Source organism: Mesoplodon mirus, assembly GCF_964341445.2.
Source record: "Mesoplodon mirus genome assembly, chromosome: 1".
Lineage (NCBI taxonomy): Eukaryota > Metazoa > Chordata > Mammalia > Artiodactyla > Ziphiidae > Mesoplodon > Mesoplodon mirus.
This window is the reverse complement of record NC_138976.1, coordinates 58,627,358-58,643,621: the sequence shown is the minus strand read 5'-3', so window position 1 is coordinate 58,643,621 and position 16,264 is coordinate 58,627,358. Positions and strand designations below refer to the sequence as shown.

The window sequence follows — 16,264 nt, the reverse complement described above, 5'->3', positions numbered from 1 at the left end:
CGCAGGCTTCTCCCTAGTTACGGCAAGCGGGAGCCACTCCTCACCATGGCGCATGGGCCTCTCACTGTGACGGCCTCCCCTTTTGCAGAGCACGGGCTCCAGGCACGCGGGCCTCAGCAGCTGTGGCTCGCAGGCTCCAGAGTGCAGGCTCAGTAGTTGTGATGCATGGGCCCAGTCACTCCGTGGCCTGTGGGATCCTCCCAAACCAGGGCTCGACCCCATGTCCCCTGTGTTGGCAGGCGGACTCCCAACCACTGCGCCACCAGTGAAGCCCTGGGCCTTACTTTTAGTTTTTGTATTTAGAACGTATTTTTACAAGGGGTTTAAAGGGTTATCCAGTATTCAGAAGCCTTATGAGTCAGTAAGAAACCACAGACAACCCAGTAGGTAAGTGAGTAAATGGTATCAGTAGGCAGTTCATGGAAGAAACATTAAAATGCTCTGTTCTATAGATATACAGTGTACAAAGCTGTTGGTACAACGATGCATACAACATGCAAGATTATTTATAATAATGAAAAACTTAAGCAAATACCTAAGAAGAGAATTGTGATAAATCCACACTATGAGATGTTGGCAACCAGAAAAAGGATGAGAGTTATTTGTATATAGGTTCCCGAAAGGATGGATTTTCGTTATATATTAAGTGAAAAAAAAGGCAAGTTGCAGAACAGTATGTGATCTTTTCTGTTTTGTAGAAAAACAAAACCAAAAATATTTGTGTTTTTAATGTATGCATAGAAAAAGGTCTAAAACCGTGTATGTCCCAAGCTGTTAACAGTACCTGCTCAGAAGAAGAAGGGAAAAGTTCACTCTGTTTTTTTGTTTGTTTGTTTGTTTGTATTTTTTTTTTTGGCTGCGTTGGCTACTCTTCATTGCGGTAGGCGGGCTTCTCTTGTTGCGGAGCACGGGCTCTACGCGTGTGGGCTTCAGTAGTTGCAGCATGCAGGCTTAGTAGTTGTGGCAGTAATTGTGGCTCATGGGCTCTGGAGCGCAGGCTCAGTAGTTGTGGCGCACGGGCTAAGTTGCTCCACAGCATGTGGGATCTTCCTGCACCAGGGCTTGAACCCGTGTCCCCTGCATTGGCAGGCGGATTCATAACCACTGCGCCACCAGGGAAGCCCCCACTCTTTATTTTGTATTTTTTACTACAATCTTTCACTACTTAGCAGTTTTTTTACTTAAGCTAGAATAAAAGAATCTGACATTTTCCCTTGAAATATGCCAATCACAAAATTATGGCTAAATATATTATAAGCTATTTTTGTCTCTTTGTTGTTGTTTTCCCAGTTCTGATATTTGAATGCTTTTTAAGCGGAAGCAGAGTAACTTTGAAATTTATGCTGGAAAATAATAGAATTATAACTGCCATTTCTTTAGTTGTTTTCCTGCATATCTTGAAATAGATAAGGGTTTTAAAATGTCCTATAATTTGTGGTGAGAATAAAATTTAGAACTCTGAAGAATAGCCTTGTTTCTTTACTTGATTGGCTACTTTAAACAAAGAATTGGTATATAAATAACATTAAAAGACATAATAGAATTGAGTGGTGACTTTTGGAAAAGCAGTATGGGGAGCTACGCAGTCCCATTTCCCAGCGAAACAACCATAATTGGTGAAAGTTATTTAAAAAAAGTGTCTACAGCTGTCGAGCAAATGAAGAAATATTTACTCAAGAAAATATATTGGGCTTCCCTGGTGGCACAGTGGTTGAGAATCTGCCTGCCAATGCAGGGAACACGGGTTCGATCCCTGGTCCGGGAAGATCCCACATGCCGCGGAGCAACTAATAAGCCCGTGTGCCACAACTACGGAGCCTGCGCTCTAGAGCCCCCATGCCACAAATACTGAAGCCCGCGCGCCTAGAGCCCATGCTCTACAACAAGAGAAACGACCGCAATGAGAAGCCCGCACCACAACAAAGAGTGGCCCCCGCTTGCTGCAACTAGAGAAAGCCCACGTGCAGCAACGAAGACCCAACTCAGCCAAAAATAAATAAATAAGTAAAAATTTTTAAAAAGAAAATATATTAAATTTCAGTAAAAATGGTGAGTTTCTGTGGCATTTGAGCTACAGCTTGCTGCTCCCCACCAGCCCCCAGTCAAGGGCTACAGCATCTCCCTGGGAAAGACAGGTTGCCAGCAGTTCTCATCCTCCCAGCCTTATTCAGTTCCAGGAGACAGGGAGGCTCACTTCCTCCACTCAGCCCCCATGCACTGCCAGCTTCAGCAACCCTCGAATACTGGGTCTCTGATTGTTCTCACAGCGTCTTGCTCATAAGGGAGAGGTTTTATGCCAGGAGAGGCAAGCTAAAAAATCAGAGGCAACTGCATCCCTCCAGTACCCCATTCACAAAGCAGGGGAATTATTCCAAGAGAAGGGCCACTGTTCCCAGCCCCAGCTCCAGAGCAGTGGCTGAGAGACAGGCCATAAGAACAGAGAGCTCTGAAATTCTCCCCAAAGGAAATGACTTTATTTGGGACAGACTGTGGAGAAGTTCAAGCCTGAAAGCACTCTTGGAAAGAGTGGAGATTTTGGTGAGAAGGCCAGCATTACCCTGATACAAAAACCAAAGACATCATAAGAAAACAAAACTAAAAATCTGTATCACTTATGAATATAGACATAAGAATCCTCAACAAAATACTAGCCAACCAAATCCAGCAATTTAGGAAAGCGATTGTACACCATGACCGAGTGCTGTTTACCCCAGGCATGCCGTGTTGGTTTGAAAATCAATTAATATAATATATCATATCAATAAAATAAAGGACAAAACCCATATGATCGTCTGAATAGGCACAGCTAAAGCACTTGACAAAATCTGTTGCCCTTTGTTAAAAACACTCAACAAGGGACTTCCCTGGTGGTCCAGTGGTTAAGAATCCGCCTCCCAATGCAGGGGACATGGGTTCAATCCTTGGTTGGGGAACTAAGATCCCACATGCTGCGGAGCAACTAGGTCTGTGCGCCACAACTACTGAGCCGGTGCGCTCTACAGCCCACGTGCCACTAGAGAGTCCATGCACTGCAGCTGTGGAGCCCGTGCTCCACAGCGAAAGATCCCGCATGCCGCAGGGAAGATCCTGAGTGCTGCAACTAAGACCCAAAGCAACCCCCCCAAAAAAAAAACCAAGCTAGGAATAGAAAGGAACCTCCTCAACCTAATTATGAGCCTCTGAAAACCCACAGTTGATATCATTTAATGGTAAAAGACTGAATACTTTCCCCCAAGTACAGGAACAAGACAAAGATGTCTGTTTTCATTATTTCTTTTCAACATTGTACTGGAGGTTCTTGCTGGAACAATTAGGAAAATAAAAGGCATCCAAGATGGAAAGGAAAAAGTAAAAATATCTCTATTTGCAGATTATGTCATCTTACATATAGAAAATCCTAAATTAGAAAATCCTAAAGAATACACACACACACACACACACACACACAAAACATATGGAACTTACTAAATAAGCTCAGCAGAGTTGCAGGATATAAGATCAATAACATAGAAATCAACTATTTCTATATACTTTCAATGAATAATCCAAAAATTAAATTAAGAAAATAATTCCATTTATAATAGCATTAAAAAGAATAAAATACTTAGGAATAAATTTGATAAAAGAAGTACAAAACTTATTATACTCTGAAAACTAAAATTATTGTTGAAAGAAAGTAAAGACCACCTAAGTAAATGGAAAGAAATCCCATGTTCATGGGCCAGAAAAGTTAATATTGTTAAGATGGCAGTACTCCCAAATCGATCTATAGATTCAGTACAATCTATATCAAAATTCCAGGTGGCTTTTTTATAGAAATTGACAAGCCTATCCTAAAATTCATATGGATTTTTAAGGCACCTAGAATAGCCAAAACAGTCTTGAAAAAGAAGAACAAAGTTGTAGGACTCATACTTCTGAATTTGAAAACTTACTACAAAGCTACAGTAATCAAGAAAGTAGAAAACTGGCATAGGATAGACATATAGGTCAATGGAATAAAGTTGAGTTTCCAGAAATAAACCCTCACATGTACAGTTTTAACTGCCTTTCAACAAGAGTGCCAAGGACCATTCAGTGGGTAAAGAATAGTCTTTTCAACAAGTAGTGCTGGACAACTGGAACAACATGCAGAAAAAATAAAGTTGGATCTCTTCCTGGTTCACTGCTAATTGGAATAAAAATAGTGCAGCTGCTTTGGTGTAAATAGTTTCACAGTTCCTCAAAATGGTAAATAGTTACCATATGACACAGCAGTTGCACTCTTAGGTATACACCCAAGAGAAATGAAGACATACATCCACATAAAAACTTGTACACTGTTTTTAGCAGCATTTTTCTTAATATCCAAATAATGAAAACAATCTAAATGTTCATTTTAACTGATGAATGGATAAAGGATGGTATATCCATACAATGGAATATTATTTGGCAATAAAAAGTAGTGAATACTGATACATACTACAAAATGAATGAATTTTAAAATATCATAGAAGAAGCAGCCACAAAAGAGAACAGAAAGTATGATTCCATTTATATCAAACAATCAGAATAGGCAAATCTGTAAAGACAAAATTGGATTAGTGGTTGCCTAGGGCTGAGGGGTTGGGAAGATAGAGTGACTGCTAATAGGTAGATTTCTTTTGGAGGAGATAAAAATGTTCTAAAATTGGTGATGGTTGCCCAACTCTGTGAATTAAGGAGCAATAGTGAAGTTGCATATTATATTTGGGTTCTGCTCTAAAATCACAACATAACATGAAAATCAAATCTATTTAGCATGTAGAAAAACTAGGATCAAAACCCATAGCAGCCAGTATTTCCTCTTGTATTGTAACAGAGAACTTTGCTATTTCTATGGTTTGAACACAAATGAAATATTCCTAGTTGCCTTTATTAAGGAGCTGGATTGTATGAAAATTACAGTAACTTGCTTTATGACAGACACTTAAAATGAGGCTGACTGGGGAACTTTTGGATACATAGTTCTATCTCAACTAATGAGGGTGTAATAAAATTGTATGGCTGCTGGGATTACCTACAGTATTAAAGTTTTCCCTTTTTCTGGGCCAAGCTCACATTGTTGATTTTTTTTTTTTTTTTTTTTTTTGCGGTATGCGGGCCTCTCACTGTTGTGGCCTCTCCCGTCGCGGAGCACAGGCTCCGGACGCGCAGGCCCAGCGGCCATGGCTCACGGGCCCAGCCGCTCCGCGGCATATGGGATCCTCCCGGACCGGGGCACGAACCCGTATCCCCTGCATCGGCAGGCGGACTCTCAACCACTGCGCCACCAGGGAGGCCCACATTGTTGATTTTTAATGGTACTGTGATTCAAGTATACCACTGAAGCACTTTTGTAATATATGAAATCTGTATAAATATTTGTTCTTAATAATTCTAGAATTACCCTTGTATCAATTAGGATTATATGCTACTGTATTTAATAGAAAACAACAGAATCTTAAACAGGTAAAGATTATTCTCTCACACGAAGAATTTATGAAGTAGATACTCCAGGACTGGTAGGCAACTCCTCTGTCATCGGGGACCCAGGCTCCTTATGCTTTGTCTGCTTTTCCATCAGGAAAGATTCATGGTCACAGGATGGCTGCTGGAGTACAAGGTATCACATTCTAGCCTCAAGCAGGAAGCCCTAAGTTCAGGAAAAGGGCAAAGGGACAGGCCTCTCCTATCTGAAGAAAGCAAAAATATTTTTTAGCTGGTCACATTACTACATAATTTTACTTGTGATGGGGAGGTGGTGTTGAATAAAAAATGATACAAATCTGAAAAAAAACTTATTTAATAATTAGAGTGACTAAATGTATTCTTTTACTGTGTTCTTATTATTAGATTCTGAAAAGAAATTGTCTCTCCTGTCAGAGGAACAACAAGCAACAAGCGCTTTAGTAGAAACCATCAGGCAGAGTATTCAACATGATGATGTTCTTAAACCCATCAACCTGCTTTCACAACAAATGAAGGGAGACATGAAAAGACAAAGGTAATAATCCAGTATTTGGTACTTGATGCCATTCGAAATAATTTCATGGTATTTTAAAAATGATTTTTAAAACTATCTCTAGTTGTAAAAGAAACACATACTCATTGTAGAACATCTGATTGTCTTAAAAAGTGCTACCCAAATGCATTCATACTTGATCACAAACATAATAAAAATATCTGGGAAATAGATTAAATTTTAGGAGGTAATTCATTTATGTCTAAAACGTACTGAGTCTTTGTGAAAACATTACTACTATTCACTGGAAACCTATAAATGTGTTAACATTGATGTTATACATATGTACTGCTCGTTCAGGTCCTGTCACGCATCTTATCTTGTGAGATGTAAAAAAAAAATACATGGGTTTAGGAATTAGGAAAATGATGGAAGCAATGAATTACAAACGGTATAGAGCTATCCTGATCCTCTTACTATTTATTGTCTGCTAACACGCTTGAATCAGTACTCATCCCAGTCTCAGCATAAGTGAATTTTGTGGTGGAAGCTTCAGAAAGAGAGACATAATACCTTCTATCAAACATAAACAGTGTTTCCAGGTGCTCTTCAAGTTTCTAGTCATGGCATCTTTGAAGATAGTCTCAGAAATGATAGGACAAGAATTCATAATGAAAATGGTTAGATCCTTCTGTAATCTCAACAGTTGAGGTAGAGATTATCTCCTTCACAGGCTAAAGAGCAGCCACTTTCAAGTGTCTTTAGTTGAAGGAGAGGGAAGGAATATTAAAAATGACATACTATGGCTTCTGAAGCTTCTAAAGAAAGCTGCATGGAGCATCATCGGAATCAGCATTACTCTCTAATTTTTTTTTCTGTAAATACTCAAATCAGTTCATAAGTTTCCCCTTTTTTTAACAAATGAGTCACGAATCTCATTTTTAAGGTTTCATTTGTAACATTTTTATGTTTGCAAATCAAATAAAGGTGATTTATCCTTTACTGTTGGGTTAAGTAGTAGAGACCACACCATCTTTCGTACTGTTTGTGTCCAAGGGTTTTAGACCCCTAACTTACTTAGAAATTCATCTCTTACTTTGTCATGTGGCAAGTCTGCTTTTGTAAATCTGAATTAGAAATTAGAATTAAAAGTTACCTATTATATTGCTAAATAATTACAATAAAGTTAAAATAGGCCATTCTTAGTTATTTCGAATGTGAAGCTTTATGCCCATTAACTTTTAACTTTTTAATTTGAAACATAAGTTTGCAGGAAATTGCAAAGATGGTACAAAGAGTTCCGTGGACGCTTTACCCAGCTTCTCCCAAAGGTGACATCTCATAAGTGTAGTGTAATGTCAAAACCAGAACACTGACATGGATGGATACATTACTGTTAACTACAGAACCTCATCTTTCTTTTTTCTAGTTGATTTACAATGTTGTTTTTTTTCACCATTTTAAAAAACCTTCAAAGGGTATTTTTATGCTCTTTGCCCATTAATTTTAAAAATATTTGTTTTATAGGAGTTTATACAGAGAAATCCTCTTCTTATCATTAGTATCTCTTGGAAGAGAGAATATTGATATTGGTAAGTTCGTCAACTGGGGATTCCTTAAAGGGGGTTTGTCTTATTTCCTAAAGAAACTTTTAAAATTCTAATTGGTATGGGCAGATACTCCATTTGCCTTTAAAAAGATTTCTGCCTTTAAATATGCAGTTTAAATATGTATATAAAAATGATTTGACTACCATTTTTAAATGCATAGCTTTTATTGTTTATTTATTAAGAAATACCAACTATATTTTTGAAAATATCTTTCAGAGGCTTTTGACAATGAGTATGGACTTGCATACAATAGTTTATCTACAGAGATTCTTGAAAAGTTGCAGAAAATTGATGCTCCACCAAGTGTCAGTGTGGAGTGGTGCAGGAAGTGTTTTGGAGCACCTCTCATTTAAATAAGATTCACTAGATTTTGGACACAGAACTGGGGGAATAGATTCAATCTGGAGACATTCAAGGTTTGTTTCAAATTATGAATTGGTGAAAACTGAAATGAAGTTATTCTTGGGACAATAATGAAATGTAATTCATACTGAATCATCTCAGAAGGTAAAAATGCCACTAAAATGCCCTAAGGTTTACTGATGTTGAAGATTTACAATTTCTGAACTTTTTATCTGCTGAAAATTGGTTTTGCATTTCTGTTATTTGTAGCAGTTCGATAATGAGAAACCATATTCATTCTTGGCGTTTTGTCTACATCTGAAGCTATTGAGTTCGGGGAATGGCAAATTAATGTAAACTTGCCTAACCCCAAAACAAACGAAATCTCAATTATAAGAGCAACTATTTGTGTATTGTGTATATACGTGTGGCTGTGTATCTACTCAGCCATATTATATTTATTAAAATTCTTAGATTGCATGTTGCAATAAAGTTTTCTGAAAGGGGGTCTCCAACTATTAAATAAATGACTACTACTAAATTCATATGTAGTCATTAATCTCAAAAATTACCTGAAAGTCTGATAACTGCCTTGCCTTTGACTTAAAAATTAATATATATTTTTACCCTTCATGTTATGTATTAGCTCCCTTAATGGATTGTATCTTGAATATCCAGTTACTTCCTTTCATCCTCTTCCCTGTATCATGTTAATTTGCAACAGCTTTAAAATTGGAATGAGCCAGATAGTTTAAATGAAATTAATCAGCTTCATAATTTACAAAATTAAAATTCTTGTGTATGTCTTTGGGCCTGAAATTGTTCAGGCACATAAATTGTTGCTATTGGTCACTTTTAAAAACCTGTGGGATAACTTGCACTGCACACAGAATTTTATTCTTGTATAAAATTTAGATTTGTACACTTACTATTTGTGCATTTGTAAATAGTTTTTTAGGCTGAATCAATTGTCTTAAAGCGTTAAAGCTTATTAAACTTGTTGCCAGTAGGTTTAAGAAAATCATGACCTCACATGCCTCACTGACATTTATCATGCCTTTTGTTAAAACATCCCTTAGGGACAGTAAATTTGCCTTACCTCTCTGCATGCATGGTTTGAAAAGCCAATGATTGTGTGTGCTCGCTTTTACAGTAATTATGCAGATAACTAAATCAGTTGGTAATTATTTCCAAATGGTACAGTTTACAGCCACATCTCCTTTCTACCTGCTATATTTTAAAAATTGTTACTATACCAATCTTCCAACATTTCAGGGTTAATAAGACCTATGCAGAATCCTAGTTTCAATTTATTGTAAAAGTGCTAAGTGAAAGAACTTGTCAGAAACTGTGTACAATTCTCATTGCCTTAAAAATGGATCTTTTGCACTGTCTCAGAGAATATATTTTTGCAACTTAAGACTTGGTACTAGTTTTAATACTTAACACTTATTGCCCCAACACAAAGTTTGGAATTACTTTGCATATAAAAAAATCAAGGTTGAATAAAATGAAAACTTCGCAAGTTTGCTGTGCTTGTCTTACATTTTTAAGGCTCCTGAAGTGTGTACAGTAATTCAAGCTTTTGTGATCTTCAGAATTCCGGTATTGTCTGTTTTCCCACTTCTCTGTAGTTCTCAATAACTTGAACTAAATTACCAAAGCACTTCCCACTAAAACAACCCTGTGATGATCTCCTTACACATTTAAGAATATTTTGCTGTATTGTATAAAATTATAAAATTTCTAATAGCTTTTTAATATTAATCTAAATAACTTAGCCATTATATATTGGAAAGCTTAGCCTGTGGCTGTCATTCAGAAATTGAGACTGATTTTATTAAAATTGCTTAAAGGCCTTTTTCTTGCACCTACCACAGAAAGGGCAGTAAAAATAGCAAAAAACAGACGCAAAAAAACAGATTTCAAATCATTATCTGTAGGTTTAGAAATATCTAGAATGACTGTATGAGACTTAAATCCTGATTAACTTCTGAAAGCCATCTTTCAAATTACTGCAGATTGTTTAGCATAACTTTACACTGGTTTTAGATTTGGTATTAACTGCTTTTCATAGATTGATTATAGCAACCTGCAGTTAATGAGTTAACAATCATAAACAAGTCTGACATACCTTTGGGATATTCAATTGTTGCCCTTTTCATTTTTGGTATACACTAGTAATATAGGATTCAATGTCTTTGCAATGTTAAACTCTTAAATCTGCCAGATTTCGTAAGCTAGAATAGTCTAGGCCCACCTTACCTATCTGTCCACCGCAGTGACTGTACTCCTCAAAATAAGAAAGCAGGGTGGTTCTCATGTTTTATGCATTAGAATCAACTAGCTACTAGTTAGAATTCTGGGCTTACACCAGACCTGCCTTTTGGCCTGTTACCCTCTAGGATTCAACTGTGGTGTCAGTCCTTCTGGCACTGGGTACCTTTCTTTAAATGCTGTTAAGTCCAACTTCTAACTTTGTCACCTGCCAATTAAGACTTTAAGACTTTTGTAACTTTTTAATATTACATTAAGAGCTATGGGTGCTGTTCAGCAGAGTAACACAACATTGTAAATAAACTGTACTCCAATTAAAAAAAAAAAAGCTATGGGGATCTCCTCTATGAATCTTGCTTCAGGGCTGGCATTATTGGCCTAACCTGGGAACTTATGACTGGGGCCCCAAACTACCGAATCCTAGTCCACTTTTTAGCCAGATCCCCAAGTGATTCTTATGCACACTTTAACGGAAGCACTTCTTCAGTCTCTACATGTTACAGCCACTTGAAAATTTTACTCACCTGTGGTTAATATATACTCTGGCAAAGGAGCACCTTTTAAAGCCTAATGTGCCGCCTTTTAAGACCCTTCTGGTCTATAATGGGTTTGAATGAAGGTTCTAACTGCAATTACCATAGAAACCAGACATAGTACATTAGAAAAAGTATAGTTTGGGGAATTCCCTGGCAATCCAGTGGTTAGGACTCCACACTCTCACTGCCAAGGGCCTGGGTTCAATCCTTGGTCAGGGAGCTAAGATCCCACACCCCACAAGCTGCACATTGCAGCCAAAAAAAAGGTATACTTTCTCTGTGCATCCTTCACTGATGCGTGTTTCTAAAAAGAGGTACAGTCAACTCCTTCGCAGTGTGAAATATAATAAAAACAAGTAGAGTTGAAAAGCTTTCTGTTAATGCATTAAATCTGCACTGGTTTTAAAAGCTTTGTCAACTATTTTAAAATGGTATCCATTAACTATGCTTTTAACAAGTTATCCTTTTTACATATGACAAATGTCCATCTTCACAAGGGCACTTTTCATGTATCATGTATAGATCTTTAAGAAAAACTGTATTCCTCAAAATAAAGTGTATCGAAGATTAATAGTCCTAGTCATTTATTTCCCCTATATTGTTCCATGCCTTGCTAAAAAGCCAGTGAACATGCTAAGAGTCCTTTCCTGAGCCACCCACCAAAGAAACTGTCCTGGCCATCTCTTCCACTGTCACAGTTCAGTCTCAGTGTCTGAATCTGAAGGATTACCACTTTCAGGTATCTCTTGCAGACTTTATCTACCACTAGATTATACAGTACCTCCTCTTCTATAAGTTTCTCGACCTTCATTTATTTTATCATCAATTAAAAGTCAATAAAGGAGATGTGATGTCTGATCTTATTTATTTGTTACTCTTAGAACATCTCATTTTTGACTGGACTCAGACTTAGAAGTAGAAGCTCTCAGAGAGGACAGCCTCCGTCTCTTGGCAATCTGTTCCTGGCGTTTTTCTTTGGCCTCCTAAACAAAACCAAAAAAAAAACAAGAAAAAAGAGCACAGTTAAAGCTTATCTGGATTAAAAATGCAAATCCAAAGCCAGGCCTATCCCCCCACCCCCCAACACACACACTGAGGGCTTACCTTCATTCTCTTGGCCAAAAGTTTAGCATATTCTGCAGCCTCTTCCTTGTTTTTCTTAGTACGCTGTTTCTTCAGAGCAATTCGCCGACGTTTGTGTTGCAGAACTCGTGGGGTAACAAGACGCTGAATCTTGGGTGCTTTGGTCCTAGGTTTCTTACCTAAAAATTTAGATAATGACTCAATCACTTCAATAATACCCTTGTTCAATAGGACCCACGTTTACATTTTTAAAGCATTAGAAACAGATTCACACTCAGTTGTTCCTATGAAAACTTATTTGTATGAGGCAGTTTACTAGGGACCAGTGTTTTCCTATACCAATAGCTTGGATGTCAAGTTCAAGATCATACGTAAATTCAGCAAAGTAATAGGTTACTTTGCTGAACAGTTGGAAGTCATACCCCATACTTTTTTCTGTTCACTTTTATTTCCCTTCCACAATTACACTGTCTTGGGAGGATATTATATCTCTCTGTACCGTTAAGACATATGAGCAGTATTAACCGCGTATTTAACTTGTCATGAAAACTAAGTAAAGCATTAACTGCATCCCACCATGCTCTTTGAAGTCCTAATTAGTGCTCAAATTTCTATTTTCTAAGACAGGCTGCTTATCTGGAGTGAAACTTAACATTAGAATGAATGAACAAATGAATGAATTTGTTTGGTGGTGCTGCCCAGCTTGCGGGATCTTAGTTCCCTAACCAGGATTGAACCTGGACCACCATAGTGAAAGCAGAGTCCTAACCACTGGGCCACCAGGGAATTCCTGAGAATGTCTTCACTTAGCCTGTCTGATTTATAATCCAAAATCCTCTGGATTATAAATCTGCTTCAGAACAGGAGTCTTTTCAGATGCAGTGATTTTAGTTTGTGGACACCTTCTGGGAGCAATAAACGCTTCAGATAAATATTCTAAGACTAAATGCTCAGTTGTTCAGGTTTTGCTAAAATAAAAAACCCTTTGGAATTATAAAGAAAAAAAGAACCATCTAACAAATGTCTTGTTAAGTAGCACTTAGTACACTAATGATATTTCCAAGGGCGCAACTACAGAGAACTACCGTATATGTGCCAGTTACTTCACTGAAAGTCATACCTGGCACACAGTAGTTGTCCAAATATTTCGTATGAGTGACCAATGAGCACTTACCATATATTAGCTTATTTAAGCCCCCAGTCCTGAAAACCAAAACCCAAGCAAAATTTTTCAGATCTGTCAGGAAAACCCAACCCAGAACTAACATGCTATTTATTCCACTTATTATAAATATTCATACAATTTACTACAGAAATATCATTACTGAGCATCGCTGCTGCAGACCTCACTAGTGATGGGTTATGTTGCCTAATAAACAATATACCTTCTTAAAAAATAAAACACCAAGGTTCCTGAAAAAACTAAAAACTGAGTTCCCATATGATCCAGCACTCCCACTCCTGGGCATATATCCAGACAAAACTATAATTCATAAAGAACACGCCACCCCTATGTTCATAGCAGCACTATTCACAATAGCCAAGACAGGGAAACAACCTCAATGTCCACTGACAGATGAAGGGATAAAGAAGATATGGTAGGCATATACGATGGAATACTACTCAGCTACAAAAAAGACATAATGCCATTTGCAGCAACGTGGATGGACCTAGAGATTATCATACTAAATCAAGTTACAGTAAGACAAATACCATGTATCACTCACATGTGAAATCTAAAATATGACACAAATAACTTTACGAAACAAACAGACTCACAGAGAACAGACTTGTGGTTGCCAAGGGGGAGGGATGGATTTGGGAGTTTGGAATTCAGATGTAAATTATTATACATAGAATGAATAGACAAGCTCCTACTGCATAGCACAGGGAATTATATTCAATATCCTGTGATAAACCATAACGGAAAAGAATATGAAAAAGAATTTACATACATACAACTAAATCACTTTTGCTGTACTGCAAAATTAACACAACATAGTAAATCAACTACACCTAAATAAATTTATATACATATGAAAACCCCAAAACCCCAAACACTTGTCCCTGGTATTTTGAATAAAGTTTCTTTCCAACTTCTAATTCTCACAACTCTATTGCTATCCACATTCCAGTTGAAGTAAACGAAGGCCAGCAGTTAAAGCAACTTAAGTGGATGAAAGCATGTCTTTGGTAAACAAAAAAATTAGAACCACTGATATGGAAAGAAAGCAAGTTTGGGGGTGGTGAGAGCACATTCAATAACAACCCCCGAGTTTTCTGTCATTCTTTCAACTCCTAACCCCAAAGCAACGAACTTAAAATGTCTCATAAGTTATCTCTGAATGAACTTATACATCAGTGACCCAAAGGCAAATTCCCAAGAAAAATTCTATCACTCTGGAGGGCACTGGATATAATAAGGATTCATACCAACTGCACGTCTTGACCCTCTCTCTCCCCGACTATCTTCCTAAAAACTCAGATTCTAGGTAACTAGTAGGCAGATTTTTACCTTCTAACATGCACACAAAATGCTATGACGAATCAATGAAATTAAGCAAGCCCTGAACTGCATAATCCCCCATACCTTCTTTATTTAGGGGCTTTCTCACAACATACTGGCGGACATCATCTTCTTTAGAGAGATTGAAAAGTTTGCGGATTCTGCTAGCTCTTTTGGGCCCCAGGCGACGAGGCACAGTAGTATCAGTGAGTCCAGGAATATCCTTCTCCCCTGAAAGACAAAAATGAACAGACGTTTTAATTCAACAACCTCCTTACAAACAAGAACCCTAGATTTTTCAGGCATTGCTAAAACAAGTCCACTGGTCAAAACTGGGGATACTGCAAATCAATCAATCAATCGACAATCCGCTTTAAATCAGTGTGGACAAAAATTAACTCAAGAATAAAAATCTCACCTTTTTTTACAATGACCAAATTGAGAACGCTCAGATTGGCATCCACAATGCAACCCCGTACAGATTTGCGCTTTCTTTCTCCAGTCCTCCTTGGTCTGTAACAGGAATGCCCCTTACTCAGTAGCAGGCGGACTCGGCCATGGGTCAAGACACCCTGCTTCATGGGGAAACCCTGTTTGTCGTTCCCACCACTGATTCGGACCACATAACCCTGGAAGAGAACACAGTGACACATTACAGAACAAGACTGTGGCCTCCAACAAGTACACTTCATTAAGACCAATTTGAAACTTAATAGCTTTCTCTGTTCACTAAATTTTGTCTACACTTCCAATTTCCCAAGTTCAATTAGCAGTCCTTTCAATCAAGTTACTTCTAGCCGATGCTTTACCAGAGTTAACAGCTCTTGGGGGAGAAAGACTATGTTAAGGAACAAAGCATCAATGAACCACAAATACATCAAAAACAACCCTTCTTGGCACTTTTCAAAAAAAAGTGGAGACCATTAGCTTGCAGGGCAAGAACTATATATTTTTTCATGAACATAACCCTGCCAGGTGATGGCTCCACGTTATAAAGTGACATCTGGAAGTAACTAAACCCAACGTCAGAAGACAGAACCGGAGTTTCAACCCCATTACATTTACCAATTACCGAACAGCATTTACCATCTCTCTCTTAAATATTCTAACAATTCAATTCGGCAGTCCGGCAGGCCACTTTTACCTTCCATTCTTCACCCAGAGCGTCAGCAGCAACTTCTGTGGCCATACGCTTCTCATAAAAGGTACGAAGTTTTCGTTCATCGTCCACTTCAATGAGTTTCTGGCAGCCAGTGGCCGGGAAAGAGATGTTCAGCTAAAAATTAAACGGGGGGGGGGGGAAGAACTTCATGAAAATCGCAGAACCACTACAAAGGTTATTCCACTGCAAAAAGCCTTTCCTGTCACCCGCACACAACTAACAGAAAATTTGATACTACTCACTGAAGCATGTGTGTACATAAGACCGCGCAAGACACACTGCACTAAAAGTAGGACACATCTTTCAAGCCTCGCGGAATGACGCCGGGGCGAAGGGCGCTGCGCAGCAGTTCACCCTCTCGGAGCAAGAAGCCCGACCTACTTGCCGGCAACCGGGCAGCAGGGCCGCCTCTATCCCGGCCGGGGGGCAGGACGCCACCATGGCGCTCCCCGCCCGGCGCAGCTCCAGCTGCAATCGCTCGCCATCCGCTCTCCGAAAGAGCTCCGGCCCCAAAAGAGCGATCCTTCTCCTGCCTCAGGCCCTTCTCCATTCAGAGCCAGGATTCTGGAGCGCAGCGCCGTATTCTGGGGCTCAATCCACGTTACTCAAACCTAGCGCAACACCCGCCACCAGTTCCCACCTTCATTCTGAAGCAGCCGACCGCCTCCGAGGCGCCACGAAAAAGAGACCCAACTTCCGCTTAGCCCAGGTCACATAGGCTCTTCCAGTTCTCGCGAGACGGTCAGACGCCTGGGATAGCGGAAGCGAGCGTGGGTAGGCGGCACT

The 16,264-nt window shown here is 38.7% G+C and overlaps 2 protein-coding genes across 7 annotated transcripts in view; one reads left to right on the top strand and one right to left on the bottom strand.

The window, feature by feature from the left end:
• DENND4C (DENN domain containing 4C) overlaps positions 1-9,441 on the top strand; it is a 124,336-nt gene extending 114,895 nt beyond the window's left edge. For all 5 annotated transcript variants that reach the window (XM_082628461.1, XM_082628460.1, XM_082628462.1 and 2 more), the window contains 3 exons: positions 5,854-6,004; positions 7,490-7,554; positions 7,789-9,441. In XM_082628461.1, coding sequence (XP_082484587.1) covers positions 5,854-6,004; positions 7,490-7,554; positions 7,789-7,925 — 353 coding nt within the window. In that variant the 3' untranslated portion in view covers positions 7,926-9,441. The remainder of the gene's footprint in view (positions 1-5,853; positions 6,005-7,489; positions 7,555-7,788) is intronic.
• A 2,073-nt stretch (positions 9,442-11,514) lies between these two features.
• Positions 11,515-16,205, bottom strand: RPS6 (ribosomal protein S6). 2 transcript variants are annotated; one of them, XM_082628499.1, is made up of 6 exons: positions 16,119-16,205; positions 15,461-15,592; positions 14,735-14,945; positions 14,401-14,547; positions 11,832-11,989; positions 11,515-11,710 (listed from the first exon to the last, which is right to left on the bottom strand). In XM_082628499.1, exons 1-6 carry the CDS (start codon positions 16,122-16,124, stop codon positions 11,615-11,617), a joined length of 750 nt encoding a protein of 249 aa, XP_082484625.1. In that variant the 5' UTR covers positions 16,125-16,205; the 3' UTR covers positions 11,515-11,614. The 2 variants fall into 2 exon arrangements, with proteins under 2 accessions (XP_082484625.1, XP_082484624.1); XM_082628498.1 differs by lacking the exon at positions 16,119-16,205 and adding an exon at positions 15,860-16,049.
• Between the last annotated feature and the right edge of the window lie 59 nt (positions 16,206-16,264).